The sequence below is a fragment of the Pristis pectinata genome, chromosome 17 (assembly GCF_009764475.1).
Source record: "Pristis pectinata isolate sPriPec2 chromosome 17, sPriPec2.1.pri, whole genome shotgun sequence".
Classification (NCBI taxonomy): Eukaryota; Metazoa; Chordata; class Chondrichthyes; order Rhinopristiformes; family Pristidae; genus Pristis; species Pristis pectinata.
In genome coordinates, this window is record NC_067421.1 from 34,825,337 (window position 1) to 34,839,594 (window position 14,258).

The 14,258-nt window shown below is 47.0% G+C and overlaps 1 protein-coding gene across 1 annotated transcript in view; it reads right to left on the reverse strand.

The window, feature by feature from the left end:
* Positions 1 to 2,071: 2,071 nt before the first annotated feature.
* sgsm1a (small G protein signaling modulator 1a) overlaps positions 2,072 to 14,258 on the reverse strand; it is a 97,112-nt gene continuing 84,925 nt past the window's right edge. The window contains exons 23-25 of the mRNA XM_052031975.1: positions 10,690 to 10,786; positions 9,163 to 9,330; positions 2,072 to 8,037 (exon numbers count right to left, since the gene is read on the reverse strand). Coding sequence (XP_051887935.1) covers positions 7,949 to 8,037; positions 9,163 to 9,330; positions 10,690 to 10,786 — 354 coding nt within the window. The 3' untranslated portion in view covers positions 2,072 to 7,948. The remainder of the gene's footprint in view (positions 8,038 to 9,162; positions 9,331 to 10,689; positions 10,787 to 14,258) is intronic.

Consider the following 14,258-nt stretch of genomic DNA (forward strand, 5'->3'; position numbering starts at 1 on the left):
GCCATTCCTAAGAACAAATGATGGAGGAGAGAAGGCCATACAGAGGCCATTCACTAAGATCACAGGCCACGATCTGCAACAATTCCTGGCCATTCCCAAAATCCCTTGACTCCGCTTGCACCACTATCAGACTTCACTATAATCGGAGACTGAGCATCCACATCTCTTTGGAGAGCAATTTCCAAAATTCCGAGACTTGGGAATCTAAATCTCACTGAGAATTACTCTGGCCCCCTGCCCAAAGCCCAGGGGTGGAAAGCGCAGGAGGCGAGATGGATTGGAAGATCAGGCAGTCACTCTGATTTGTGGCTTCCCAAACGTCCAAAACAGTGAGAGTGGTCCTTAAGGAGCTGCTCTTGCACAGTTCACTCCCACCAGGGTGATGTGGCCCCAGTTGTTGGTCCAAAGAGAGTGTGCTGGATACCACACCACTGATCGGACTCTTCTACTGCAGGCAACATCAACGAGAACCTTAAATCAGAGAACTGACTGGTGGCATCTGCCAAAAGCAGCCAAAGTCCGCTGCACCCACAGGTATTTGGGGGAACGGTAGAGGACACGGCAGGGTTGTATTGGGGGCTGGTGATCAGAAAGCATGAAAGGAGACACAGCTGGAGAGAAGTTTCTGTTGGCACAATTCAGAGACGGTCAAATGACAAGAAGGGGTTTCGCCTGGCGGAGTGAACGACAGCATGTGGCAGACGGCAGAAGTATGTTTGAGGTGGGAGGCCAGGGTTATGCATGCAGAACAAGTGAATTAGGGGGAAGGAGTAGGCCATTCGACCCCTCTCACCTGCTCTGCCATTTTATAAAATCATAGCCGATCTGACTGTAACTTCAACTCCCCATTCCCCTTGCTTCTCAAGTCTCTCACTCTACCTTGAAAATACTCAAAGACTCGACTTCCATGGCCCTCTGAGGAAGAGAGTTCCAAAGACTCACAACCCCTTGAGAGAATAAGATTCACCCTCACCTCTGTGTTAAATGGGCAATCCTTATTTTTAAAACAGGGGCCCCCAGTTCTCGATTCTCCACGAAGGAACATCCTCTCCACATCCATCCTGTCGCAATCCCTCAGGCTCATACATGTTTCAGTCTCCCTCTTCCAGTTCCAGTGAAGACAAACTTAACCTATGCAACATTTCCCAAGTAAGACAACTTCCCCCTTTAGGCATCAATCGAGAAAACCTTCTCTGATTTCTTCAACACAGTAACATTTTCTTCTCAGTAAGGAGACCAATACCATACACAATACTCCAGATGTGGTCTCACCAACACCTACATAAATGAATTATAGCCTCCCTACTGTTGTATTCAATTCCCCTCACAATAAACAATGTTAACTTTCCCAGTCTAGTGCTTGATTTGCAAATCACTAGGACACCACAAAGCTCTACAATCACTTGTCATTTAGATAATATGCTTCTATTTTTTTTCTGACAATTGGATGATTTCACATTTGCCTATACCTCATATGCTAGATGTTTGTTCATTGATTTAACCTATCAATATCACTTTGTATATCATCTCCTTATGCCCTACTCACAACTTTCCTACCTAGCTTTGTGTCATCGACAGATTTAACTAAGTACCTTTGGTGCCTTCATCCAAGTCATTTATAGAAATTGTACAAAGCTGATCCCTGTGGCACACCACACGTTACATTTTGCTCAACCACAAGAAGATCCATTTATGTTATCCATTAGCCAGCCAATCTTCTATCCACATCAGTGTTATCCCCTACACCATGAGCTTTAATCTTCTGCCATATCTTTTGATGCTGTTAGATTCGACTGTTTTAAGTAATTTTTTTAACATGTACAGTGTTTAATACACCACAAGTGGCTGCACAAGGAATGGCCACTTCCTAGCTGATTGGTTCGTCCATCAGGTGAAAACGTGTTTTCTCATTGGTTGGTTTGGCCACAGGTATCTAGGGTTTCTTGATTGGACTATTGTTAGCTAAGGAGTACCTCTTATCTCAGGTATAAAAGATGTTTTTTGTTAATCTCTCTCTTGCTCTCTTCCACCACCTGCCAACCCCCCCACCCCCCACCCCCCCCGGCCCTAGCTCACCTTTAGTTCCTTTGTCTCGGCTCATCTCCCAGTAGTAAAGCTAGTGCCATCTGCTGTGACTGTTTCTTTGTTTTAAACTTTTCCAATAAAACTTTGTGAAGCACCAAGTTGTTTTCAACTCATTCTTGGACTCCTGAAAGAAGCTGCGGATTCGAAAATAACCGGATCCGACAATGCAGCTCCTCATCGAATGTAAATCTATAAATCTTAGTATAGAACATCCACCAGCTCGCCTTTATCCATAGCACGTTACTTTTTCAGAGGACTCCAATAATGTCAGATACCAGCAAGAGAACATCTATTGCTTCAATAAATTGCTCAAACGTGATTTCCCATTCGCAACATCATGTTGACTTTGCTTGAATGACATGAATATTTCAAAATGCCTTGCTGTGATGTCTTTAATAATAGCTTCTAAAATTTCCCTACAACAGATATTAAACTAACTGGCCTGTAGTTTCCTGCCTTCTGTCTCCTTCCCTTTTTGAATAAGGGAGTTAAATTTGCTATTTTCCAATTTAATGTAACATTAGAATTTTGGAAAATTACAATCAATGGATCAACTATTTCGCCGACCACTTCTGTTAAGACCCTAGGATGATATCGATCAGGACCTGTCAGCGCTCACCTCCACCAATTTCCTCAGTACCACTTCCTCAGTGATTGTAATGTTCCTGAGTTCCTCTGTTCCTCTCTCCCAATTCCTGATTCCCCAGGACCCACTGAGAGTAACTGAACAACCTTGGGTCTGGTGATAGTTGCCCAAGCAACTGAAGGTGCCTAGAGAAAGTAGAGATGGTTTTAGCTTAGATTGCAGGGATCACAGAAAATCCAGAGTGTTATATTGGAATAAAGAAGGTTCTTTGTGGCTTAGATTGGGAGTGACAATGCCTGGTGTGATACCTCCCTCCCACTTCTCTCTTTGAGTAAATTGTCTGCAGTTTTGGTTCCTTCAGATAATGGGCAAAATCAAGGCACAGGGGCAGCTGATGAGGCAAGTGTCTGGAATGATACAAAATCGTAAGAGTTCTTGGTTTTGAAGACAGTTGCCAGTGTCAGGGATACACAGCTGGCTTAGATGGAAGCTAACATTTTGAATGGTCTGGATACAATCCAATTAGATAGTGTGGACAGTCAGACTAGGAAGTCAGTGTCAGCTGAGATGGCTGCAACACACATTCCGTGAATGGAGGGAACATTCCTTGTTGGAGGGATAAGCTGTAAGTTAGTTAAGATAACCAAGGTCTCCTTGTGCTTGTGTGATTGCTGTAAGGAACTGTAGAATTCCCCCAGTCTTTTCCAGAGACTCTTCTTCCAAGAAATGGGTTTGGAGGGCATCTGTGGGTGGTGATTGGGGAAGGTGGTATTGGTAATGGGACAGGGTGGGATCATCGCTTCACGGCCTCTGCACCCAGTGGTATAGACACGTCATGACACCACATGGTCTGAACCCTTCTCTAGAACTTCATGAGCTCACCACGGCTTCAACAACGAAACAGACCGAGAGCCAATGACAAGCTGGAAAGCGGCTGACTCACGTTGTATGTTCATCAAGAATCGAGCCGTTGATTTTTCCACCTTGCAATCGATCTGCCATTTCTTAGAAACACCAGCTGGCTCTGGATTTCCACGTATCAGGCCAGCACAACCACGGGGAAAGATCAAAACAACTTCTGCACAAAGACCAACTACCTCAGGGCCCAGGACCACCGAGCACAATTCATCGGATCCGTTTCTTTCAAGTAGAAGAGGGGCTTTATATATGGAAATGAAACCGCAGTGCTGTGAAGCAGTGATCTGATGGCCCTTAGGAAGTAATCCACCTCTCCCACTTCTTTTACAGCCAATGTCTATTTCCCCTTCTGTGTGCAGTTCTGGTCGTCCAGGAAGGACCTCATTAAGCAGGAACAAGTGTAGAGAGGATTCACAAGGATGTTGCTGGGGACAGGAGGGCTTGAGTTGCAAGAAGTGACCGGATAGGCCGGGTTTTTATCCCCCTGGAGCGTAGGAGGCTGAGGGGGTGACCTTTTAGAGGTATGTAAAATCATGAGTGGCGTGGATAAAGTGAATGGTCACAGTATTTTCCCCAGGGTAGGGGAGTCTAAGGCTCGAGGGCAGAGGTTTAATGTGAGAGGGGAAAAATTTAAAGAGGGCCTGGGGCAGGTTTTTCAGAGGGTGGTGGGTGTATGGAATGAGCTGCCAGAGGAAGTGGTAGAGGCGGGTACAATTACAACATTTAGAAGTCATTTGGACGGGTACATGGATAGGAAAGGGGTATGGGCCAAACGCGGGCAAGGGACCAGCTCAGGTAGGTAACTTGGTTGGCATGGACGAGTTGGGCCGAATGGTCTATTTCCGTGCTGTATAACTCTACGACTCTACGAAGAACTGTGGTAATGACCTACTCACCCTAGACCTTGGCTGTGTGCTCCAGAGGGCGTCTGGGTGTCCAAACCGAGTCTTTGCTAAGGATTTTATTGGAATGACCTCAGCCATTCACTCGTGCCCGCATCTCCCTCTTCCTGTCAACACATCCCATCCCAATTCTCCCCAGTAACCTCCAGTTCCCAATGAGCCCAGCTGACTGGTTGCATCATGGTCTGGTACGGTAATTCGAATGCGCAGGAACATAAGAAGCTCCAGAGAGTAGTTGACTCAGCCCAAGACATGACAGGCACATCCCTCCCCAGCATTGGGAGTATCTACAGGAGGCACTGCCTCGAGAAGGCAACATTCATCATCAAAGATCCCCACCATCTGGGCTATGCCATCTTCTCGCAGCTACCATCGGGCAGGAGGTACAGAAGCCTGAAGTGCCACACCACCAGGTTCAGGAACAGCTACTTCCCTTCAATCATTTGGTTCTTGAACCAACCTGCACAACCCTAATCACTAGAGTTTAGCAACACTATGACCACTTTGATCACTTTGCACTAAAATGTATTTTTTTGTTCTAATTGTGTTCTTTCTTGTAAATATTTATGTTTTTCTTGTGAATGCTGCTTAACTGATGCTATGTGCCTATGATGCTGCTGCAAGTAAGGTTTTCATTGCGCCTGTGCACACATGTACTTGTGCAGATGACAATAAACTTGACTTTGACTTGTTGTAAAAGATAAAGGACCAGTCATTTAAAACTGAGGTGCGTAGAAATTCCTTTTTAGAGAGTGGTGAATCTCTGGAATTCTCTGGCCCAGAGAGTTATGGAGGCTAGTATAAGTATTTAAAGTGATGGTATACAAGTATTTGAAATATCAGGGATTTGAGTCTATGGGGATCTGGCACAGAGGAGGAGATGAGGCCTTGAGCAGATCAGCCACAATCACATTGAATGGCGGGGCAGGCTTGAGGGGCCGAATGCTCTACTCCTGCTCCTAGTTTGCCTACTGTAGGAAGTACGAACCTTCACACAGAAAGATCCCATGAGCAGCACTAACGTAGAGGGACAGGGAGTTTACCTTGATGAGAGAGAAGGGTTGGAAGGAGAGAAAAGCAGCTTCAATTTTACAAGGCGTGCGAGTGTTGTGCTGGTGCCTGAGTGTAGAGGCAGTCCCTGGGTTACGTGAGGGTTCGGTTCCCGAAAACTCTGCATAAGCTGATTTCTCCAATAGCCAGAAACGTCTGGTTACTATAGCTACTCATATCGTATTGCGCGACATGCTATAATTCTACTGTTTCACCAAATAATCACCCTAACACTGCCCACAATTAAACTAGTGGAATATATCATGTATCCAGTCATTAATGAAGCATCTCATCATTATTACTACTATCTTGAAAAATCCTTTAAGAATGTATGGGAGAATTGGCGTAACATTGGAATTCCACAAGTCAGGTCACCCGTAACCTGTTGGCCTTGTACTTGTACAGAAGTTGGAGCAATTAAAAAAGACCAGTGGTTTATTAGCCAATATTGAAAGGGCTTGGATCATAAGAGGGATTGGATGCTACTGCAAATATATAGGTGAGCCAGCCCCACATTACGCCTGCTCAGATCATGGAAATTCGCTCTTACAGTGTTCACAAATCACCACCCAAGAATTTGAGCTACGTACCAAAATTCGCTGTCACGGAACTTATGTGTGGGGAAAAAAGAGTGTGAGGGTGTGGGGAAAAAGAATGTGGGGAAAATAAGTCAACATAAAATTAATTTTTTTTCAACATTCGCTTCTTGACGCAAGCAAAGATGGGGCGGCCTCGCATTATGGAGAATGGAAACACAGCCCGTTTTTTTAGGAAGGCAACCCCCTTAACGCAGGGGTTGCCTAAATGGGGCATTTGGTCAGGTCACACAGGAGTTCTGTGCTGGCCTCCTTTCCCAAGGATGGATTTAATTCCCCTGGAGCAAGTCCTCAGTGTGATCCCTGGAATGGAACGGCTAACTTTCAAGAGAGGTTGTATGGAGAGTCATAGAGTCATAAAGCTAAATAGCACGGAAACAGGCCCAACTTGTCCATGCCAACCAAGCTGGCTGTAGACATCAGTAGACTGAGTCTAAATTCTCTGTAATTAGTAGAATGAGAGATGACCTTATTGAAATGTACTATATTTTTAGTGCAACTGAACTAACATTTCTCAAGAGGCTGCTTCCTCAGACAGGTCAGTTCAGGAGAAGCGGACGGACATTTGAGCCTGAGATGAGGTGAAATTTCTTCAGGAAAAGGGTTCCAAACCTTTAGAATTCTCCACTTTGGAGATCTGTGGATGCTCAGTCACTGAGGGTACTCACAATCAATGGTGATCTCACTGAATGGCAGAGTGAGCTCGATGAGACATATGGCGGAATCCTGCTTTCATTAGAATTTGCTTGCTTTTCTTCTAAAGAGCAACCAAGTAATCTTGCTTTCCTGACCTGGTTGAAGGTTGGATCCAAAAGATGCCTTTGAATTTGAATTCAGAACCTCCAGCGTCAAGGGCAAGATGCCTACCAACTGAGCCACTGTGACCCCAACCCTAAATCGAATTCAAACTAAGGGAACTTATGAAAGAGCATGGTTTCGCTGTGGACCTGAGGAAAGTCTCTAAAGAACACAGGAAGCTTGACAATTAAAACCAGGGGAAAATGGTAAATGCTGGAGTGAACGGACCCTGCAAGGAACAGGATTGGGGGCTTCAGTCTGAATAAGAAGCACCAGACGGAAATAGTCCCCATACATGGCATTTGCAGCCCCCTGGTGGTGGCTAGTGAATCCTGCAGCTGATCCCTACACACTACCCAAGCAGGCAATGGAATGGCAGTCCATGAACCCAATGCTGGCTACTGTGTAAGAATCTTGGCACTGGACTAAAACTAATCCCTAAACACACAATGGGATGACAATAGGGAGTGAATGGCAGCTTATTAAGAACAAGCCCGACAAGCTCAATCCATCGTTGTCATATGTCAACCACTGTTTACTTGGCTTCTCAGAAATTGTCCAACTCCCTGTCCTGTTGAACCCTTTTGCACTCTCCGCATTGACTGTCATTCCTGATCGAACTCTATAATCCTTGCATGATAAAGATCATCTCCTTACAGCCTGGTGCCCTCACCTTTAGACAGGTTGTCCCCAGCATCTCAACATCCTCCGCCGCACTGAGTAAGAACACAGAAAAGACCGCACACAGAGGGACAGGGGCCCCTGGAGCCGGCAGAAACAGCAGACTCAGCAACTTAAATGGAGAAGTACAGGGGTGTTTAAGCTGCGGCCTCACAGGAACAAAGGAACAGAGTCTTTAATATTGCTCCCAAAGCACGCAGTGGCTAAACCAGAGGTCTCAGCACAAACGCAACACTATAAATGACAACGTTTAGATCGCCCTAAGGCTTCACCCACAATTCCTCTGCCGAGAAGCGGCCTGGATGCCCTCGTCTCGCTGTGGCTCTTCCTCCTCATTTATTTTCGATCAGCTTCTGTACTTTGTAGACCAGGTCACGTGCCAGCTTTAGAACTTGCTTTGTGTCGTGGTGTTCAGCCATTTCTGGAAGGCAAGAAGGGAAATGGGGGGGGGGGGGGGGGTCAGAAGTCAGAGGGGCTCTGGGGGGAGGGTTTCAACCTTCAGGGTGGTGTTTGGCCATTGGCCCCGTGAACAACTCGTCCAATTCCAAGTGGATGGCAAGTTGGGGCAGTTGTTAACCCCAGGGACCCGGTTCGATCCTAGCTGGGTGGAGTTTGCACGTCCTGCCCGTGACTGCACAGGTTTCCTCTGGGCGCTCCAGTTTCCTCCCACATCCCAAAGACACGTCGGTAGGTTAACTGGTCGCTGTAAATTGCCCCTTGTGTAGGTAAGTGGCAAAAAGGCAGTTAGCATAACACTATTACAGCGCCAGCGACCTGGGTTCAATTCCCGCCGCTGTCTGTAAGGAGTTTGTACGTTCTCCCCATGACTGCGTGGGTTTCCTCCGGGTGCTCCGGTTTCCTCCCACATTCCAAAGACATACGGGTTAGGAAGTTGTGGGCATGCTATGTTGGCGCTGGAAGTGTGGTGCCAACAAGAACCCCAGCACATTCTCAGTAACGCGACAAGACGCATTTCACTATGTATTTCGATGTACGTGTGACTAATAAATAAATAAATCTCTTAAATTTCAGGGCCACAGGGGAAGTAAGCAGGGGATGGGGCTGATGGGATTCCTCTGTTGGGAGTTGGCATGGATCCAATAGGCTGAATGGCCTCTGTCTGTGTTGTAATAAGTAATGAAGTCTCTTCTCCGCTGGGAGGTTTCGAGAGATTACAACCAGGTTATTATGTGAATTCCACATGGATAAAAGGGTGGAATTCACTCTTCTAACAACACTGCCTGCTACCCGTCAGGATGAGCTGCTCAGAATAAGATACATGGAGTTGGGTATCAAGGGTAATTGTTGGCCAGGAACAACTCCAATGAGAGAACAGACCTGAACGGCCCACTCCTGTTGCTCTAACCCTCTGCTGCAGTGGTTGCAGTGACCTCCATTCCCCAACTGTGCAGGCACAGTGGCGGCACTTCATTTACTCTTCCCCTCTCTGATGGTGATGATTACAGACAGCTCGCCTGTCCGCAGCTGTGCCCAGCGGGGACTCCTTGGGGCTCCCAACAAACCTGCAGCTCGTCCTCTCACTCACCGTTGAAGAACTTGATGATGTCCGTGAAGTCCATGTTATTCTCCAGAATGATGTCTCGGTAAAGCTCCACCATTGACAGTGCGATGAAGAGGACAAAGTGCGGGGATGAGGTGAACTTTGCTGCCCAAATGGTCTCCCAGACTGAAAACACGTCATCATAGACCAACTCTGCACAGAGGGAGAAAACAGACAAGCTGCTGAAACTCCACGGGAAAGAGAGACCTGCATTTCTCACAGAGTCACAGAGCACAGGCACAGCCAAAAATCCATTCCCATCATCAAACACCCATTTGCACAAATCTGACACTAATCCCATTTTATTCTCCCCACATTCCCATCAATTTCCCCCATATTATACGTGAACAGTGCAGGAGACTTTTTTTGGAAACTGTCATCACCCATTATAATTTGTAATCATTCCAGTCAGTTTTACTATGACTAACCTGCCTCATTACTAACCTGTTGTCTATGTGGGTGGCAGCAAGTTACTGAAGCGTGGGGGGATGTGGGGGTGAAATCCTCAGTGTGATATTGAGACATGTTTTAGCTGGAGTCACCGGACTGAAAGTGGGGTCTTTAAGTGATTCTTTCCCATCACCGGGCACTATGGTAATCCTCCAGTGACTTTCCCATCACTGGTAATCCTACAGTGATCACATTTTATTCTCCCCGCATTCCCATCAATTCCCCTAAGATTCTACCCCTCACCTACACACCGGGGCAACTTACAGCGGCCAATTATTCCACCGACCCACAAGTCTTTGGGATATGGGAGGGAACCGCAGCACCCAGCAGAAACCCATCCCCGGTGGGGGGGGGAAAGGGGGGGGGAAACAGGCCAACTCTAAACACACAGCGCCTGAGTTCAGGATTGAACTGGGGTCAGTGGAGATGTAGGGCAACAGCTTCACTTGCTGTGCGCCCTCCAGAGCACCCTTCACAACCCCAGGGCGTCCCGTAATACTTCACAGCCAACAAAGTACTTATGGAACTGCTGTCGCTCTGTATTGGAGGAGACACAGTGAGCTTCAACAAACAACAACAGGACAAACCCAGATAATCTGCTTCAGGAATTTGGGTTTCCATTGAAGAGAAAGGAATTAATACCAATGGCACCAGTGATCATGAAGCTTGTTGAAATCTCACAGAGTTCACCTATGTCCATTCGGGAAGGAAATCTGCCCTCCCTGCCCAGTTTGGGCCTCTTGTGACTCTAAAATGTTCTCTGAAATATGTTTGCAAGTTGCCCTGTCCAAGGGCAATGAGGGATGGGTAATACATCCTCACCTTGCTGGAGGTGCTCAAGCTTTGTGAATGAATTACAATAAAACCTCAAGACAATGGTTGCCTTTGGTTCAGTGGGGTTGGTGTTGCATGGACTTTCCCAGGGTGAGGAGCACTCCATTCTGCTCGTCTCAAAGCCTCTCGGTGCCCAACTGGGTGCTCGAGGCAGAGTGAATCAGGTAGCAGACGTGGGGTTCAGTGAGGTTTAACGTAAAGGGAGAAGAGCCCACCATAAACACGTACCTCGCTTGAAGTCCAGCAGGAACCATCGGTAGCAGAAGTAGAAGTGGGTGTAGTCCCCATTCTGGTGCATTAACTCGAAGAGCTCCGAATCCAGGATCTAGGACACAGATCTCGTTAGGGAGGGCAGCCTTTCTGTAAGAGTAAGCTCGACACCACCCCACCACCACGCCCTGCTCTCCAACCATTCACTCTTGCTGGTTGCTCCCCACCAATCCACCCTGACTCCAAAGCTCCAAGTGCACCAGTGTTCCTCCGCACGCCCCTCACTTTCTGAAGACCTACATTCCAATCTCTGCTTCTCTGCTGCCAGCAACTCGAAAGGGTGGAGACCTCTGTTAACTTCTTTCTTCCTCTAGTCCAAACCTTGCACCGCTAACTGCTTCTTTTCTCTCCCACCCTTGGCAGTCCCAGTTCCTCCACAACACAGATGCTTGCGGCCTTACCCTCACCATGACTGAGAACCATAGGGGATCATAGAGTGAGCCAGCATGGAAACAGACCCGTCCAAGTCCAAGCGGATGATCAACCACCCCTTTACACTACTTCTACTTTATTCTCCCTACATTCCCAACAACTCCCCCCCTCCCCCACACAAATTCTCCCACCCCTACTCACCAGGAGCAACTTACAATGGTCAAATACATACAATGGTCAAATTCAACCCGGATAAGTGTGAAGTGATACACTTTGGGAGATTGAATTTGAAGGCAGAATACAAGGTTAATGGCAGGACCCTTAGCAGTGTGAAGGAACAGGGGGATCTTGGGGTCCACGTCCCCAGATTGCCGATGGGTTTGTTAAGAAGGTGTATGGTGCGTTGACCTTCATTAGTTGGGGTAATGAGTTCAAGAGCCATGAGGTGATGTTGCAACTCGGTGGAACTCTGGTCAGACCACACTTGGAGTATTGTGTTCAGTTCTGGTTGCCTCATTATAGGAAGGATGTGGAAGCTTTAGAGAGGGTGCAGAGAAGATTTACCGGGATGTTGCCTGGATTTGAGAGCATGTCTTATGAGGATAGGTTGAGCGAGCTAGGGCTTTTTTCTTTGGAGCGACGGAGGATGAGAGGTGACTTGATAGAGGTGTACAAGATAATAAGAGGCATAGATCGAGTGGACAGTCAGAGATTTGTCCCAGTGCGACAATGGCTAACACGAGGAGACATAATTTTAAGGTGATTGGAGGAAGGTATAAGGGCGATGTCAGGGGTAAGTTTTTTTACACAGAGAGTGGTGGGTGCGTGGAACGCACTGCCTGCAGAGGTTGTGGGGGCAGATACATTAGGGACATTTAAGAGACTCTTAGACAGACACATGAATGATAGAGAGATAGGGGGCTATGTGGGAGGGAAGGGTTAGATAGATCTTAGAGCAGGATAAAATGTCAGCACAACATTGTGGGCCGAAGGGCCTGTACTGTGCTGTAGTGTTTTATGTTCTATACCACTATATATGCCTTTGGGATGTGGGAGGAAACCAGATCACCCAGAGGAAACCCAGGTTGTCACAGGGAGAACTCCACACAGACAGCATCCATGGTCAGGATTGAACCAGGGTCTCTGGTGCTGTGAGGCCACGTCTCGAGCTGGAGAGCCCCCAGATTTAACTGTTACAACTGCCGGAAACCAAGGTGATGCATCTGCTGTGTTATCCTGACACTACTTCAGGTAACGGAACATTGCACCAACAGGATCACGGATGTATCAATGACTGGACGAAAGGGCCGAGTGTATCGTAACCAAATTTGCCGATGATACAAAAACAGATGTATTGGCAAGTTGTGAGGAGGACACGAAGAGAGGGCAGAGGAATATAGATGGGTTAAGTGGGCCTATACTCATTGGAGTTTAGAAGAATGAGAGGTGATCTGATTGAAACATCTTAGACTCTGGAGGATGGATGCTGAGAGGACTTCTCCCCTAGTGAAGGTACCTAATAACTAGGGGGCACATGTTCAGCATAACAGGTTGCCCATTTCAGATGGAGAGGAGCAATTTCTTCTCTCAGAGGCTCATGAATCTTTGGAATTTTCTACGAGAGAGAGAGAGAGAGAGCGAGCGAGCTGTGAAGGGGAGTCACTGAATGAGGTCAAGATGAAGCAACAAACAACCTGCTGGAGGAACTCAGCAGTTCGAGCAGCATCTGTCGAGGGAAAGGAATCATCTACGTTTTGGGACGAAACCCTACATCAGGACTGAGAGTGGGGAGGGGAGAGGGCTGATATAAAAGAGGGGAAGGGGAGGTGGTGAGACAGGAGCCCGAGGTGATTGGTGGAACCCTGATCCCGTTTCCAGGCCACCACGTTCAAACTGGAGAGTGACAGACATCTGAGTCAAGGAGTGTGGGGACAGAGCAGGAAAGTGGTACTGAGGCCAAGATTGTATCAGTCATTACCCTTTACGGATGGTGGTACAGGCTCGAGGAGCTGGCTGTCGTTCTCCTCCTGTTTCCCATGTTTTTATAAACAAAAAGCTAGCCTTAAGGTAACCATAACCTGAATTGTTTTAAAAAAAACCCTTTGAATCATAGAACAGTACAGCACAATACAGGCCCTTCGGCCCACCATGTTGTGCTGAACTTTAAACCTTGCCTAAGACTATCTAACCCCTTCCTCCCACATATCCCTCTATTTTAAATTCTTCCATATGCTTATCTAGTAATCTCTTGAATTTGACCAATGTACCTGCCTCCATCACCACCCCAGGCAGCACATTCCATGCCCCAACCACTCTCTGAGTAAAAAACCTTCCTCTGACATCTCCCTTGAACTTCGCACCCATTAAAGCCATGCCCTCTTGTATTGAGCATTGGTGCCCTGGGAGAGAGGCACTGGCCGTCCACTCTATCTATTCCTCTTAATATTTTGTACACCTCTATCACTTCTCCTCTCATCCTCCTTCTCTCCAAAGAGTAAAGCCCTAGCTCCCTTAGTCTCTCCTCATAATGCATACTCTCTAAACCTGGTAAATCTCCTCTGCACCCTCTCTAAAGCCTCCACATCCTTCCTATAATGAGGCGACCAGAACTGAACACAATACTCCAAGTGTGGTCTAACCAGAGTTCTATAGAGCTGCAACATTACCTCGCAGCTCTTGAACTCAATCCCCTGGCTAATGAAGGCCAGCACACCATACGCCTTCTTAACCACCCTATCCACTTGTGAGGCAACTTTGAGGGACCTATGTACTTGGACCCCAATCTCTCTGTTCTCTAAGTGTGGTCACTTAGGTTCATGAATATCTGAGGGCATCACCTTTGGTTCATGAATATCCTTCAGAAAAGAAATTATTCTTTAATATATTCATTCTTTGGGGAAGGCAAGGCCAGCACTGTTGCCTATCCCAAAAAGCCCATGGAAAGGTAAATTGGACTAGTACAGATGGGTAGTTGATGGTCAGCATGAATGGGGTGGGCTAAGGGGCCTGTCACTGAAAGTTGCCTCACAGGTGGATAGGGTAATTAAGAAAGATCATGGGATGTTAGCTTTCAGAAGTCGGGGGATCGAGTTTAAGAGCTGCGAAGTAATGATGCAACTTTACAAAACTCTGGTTAGACCACACTTAGAGTACTG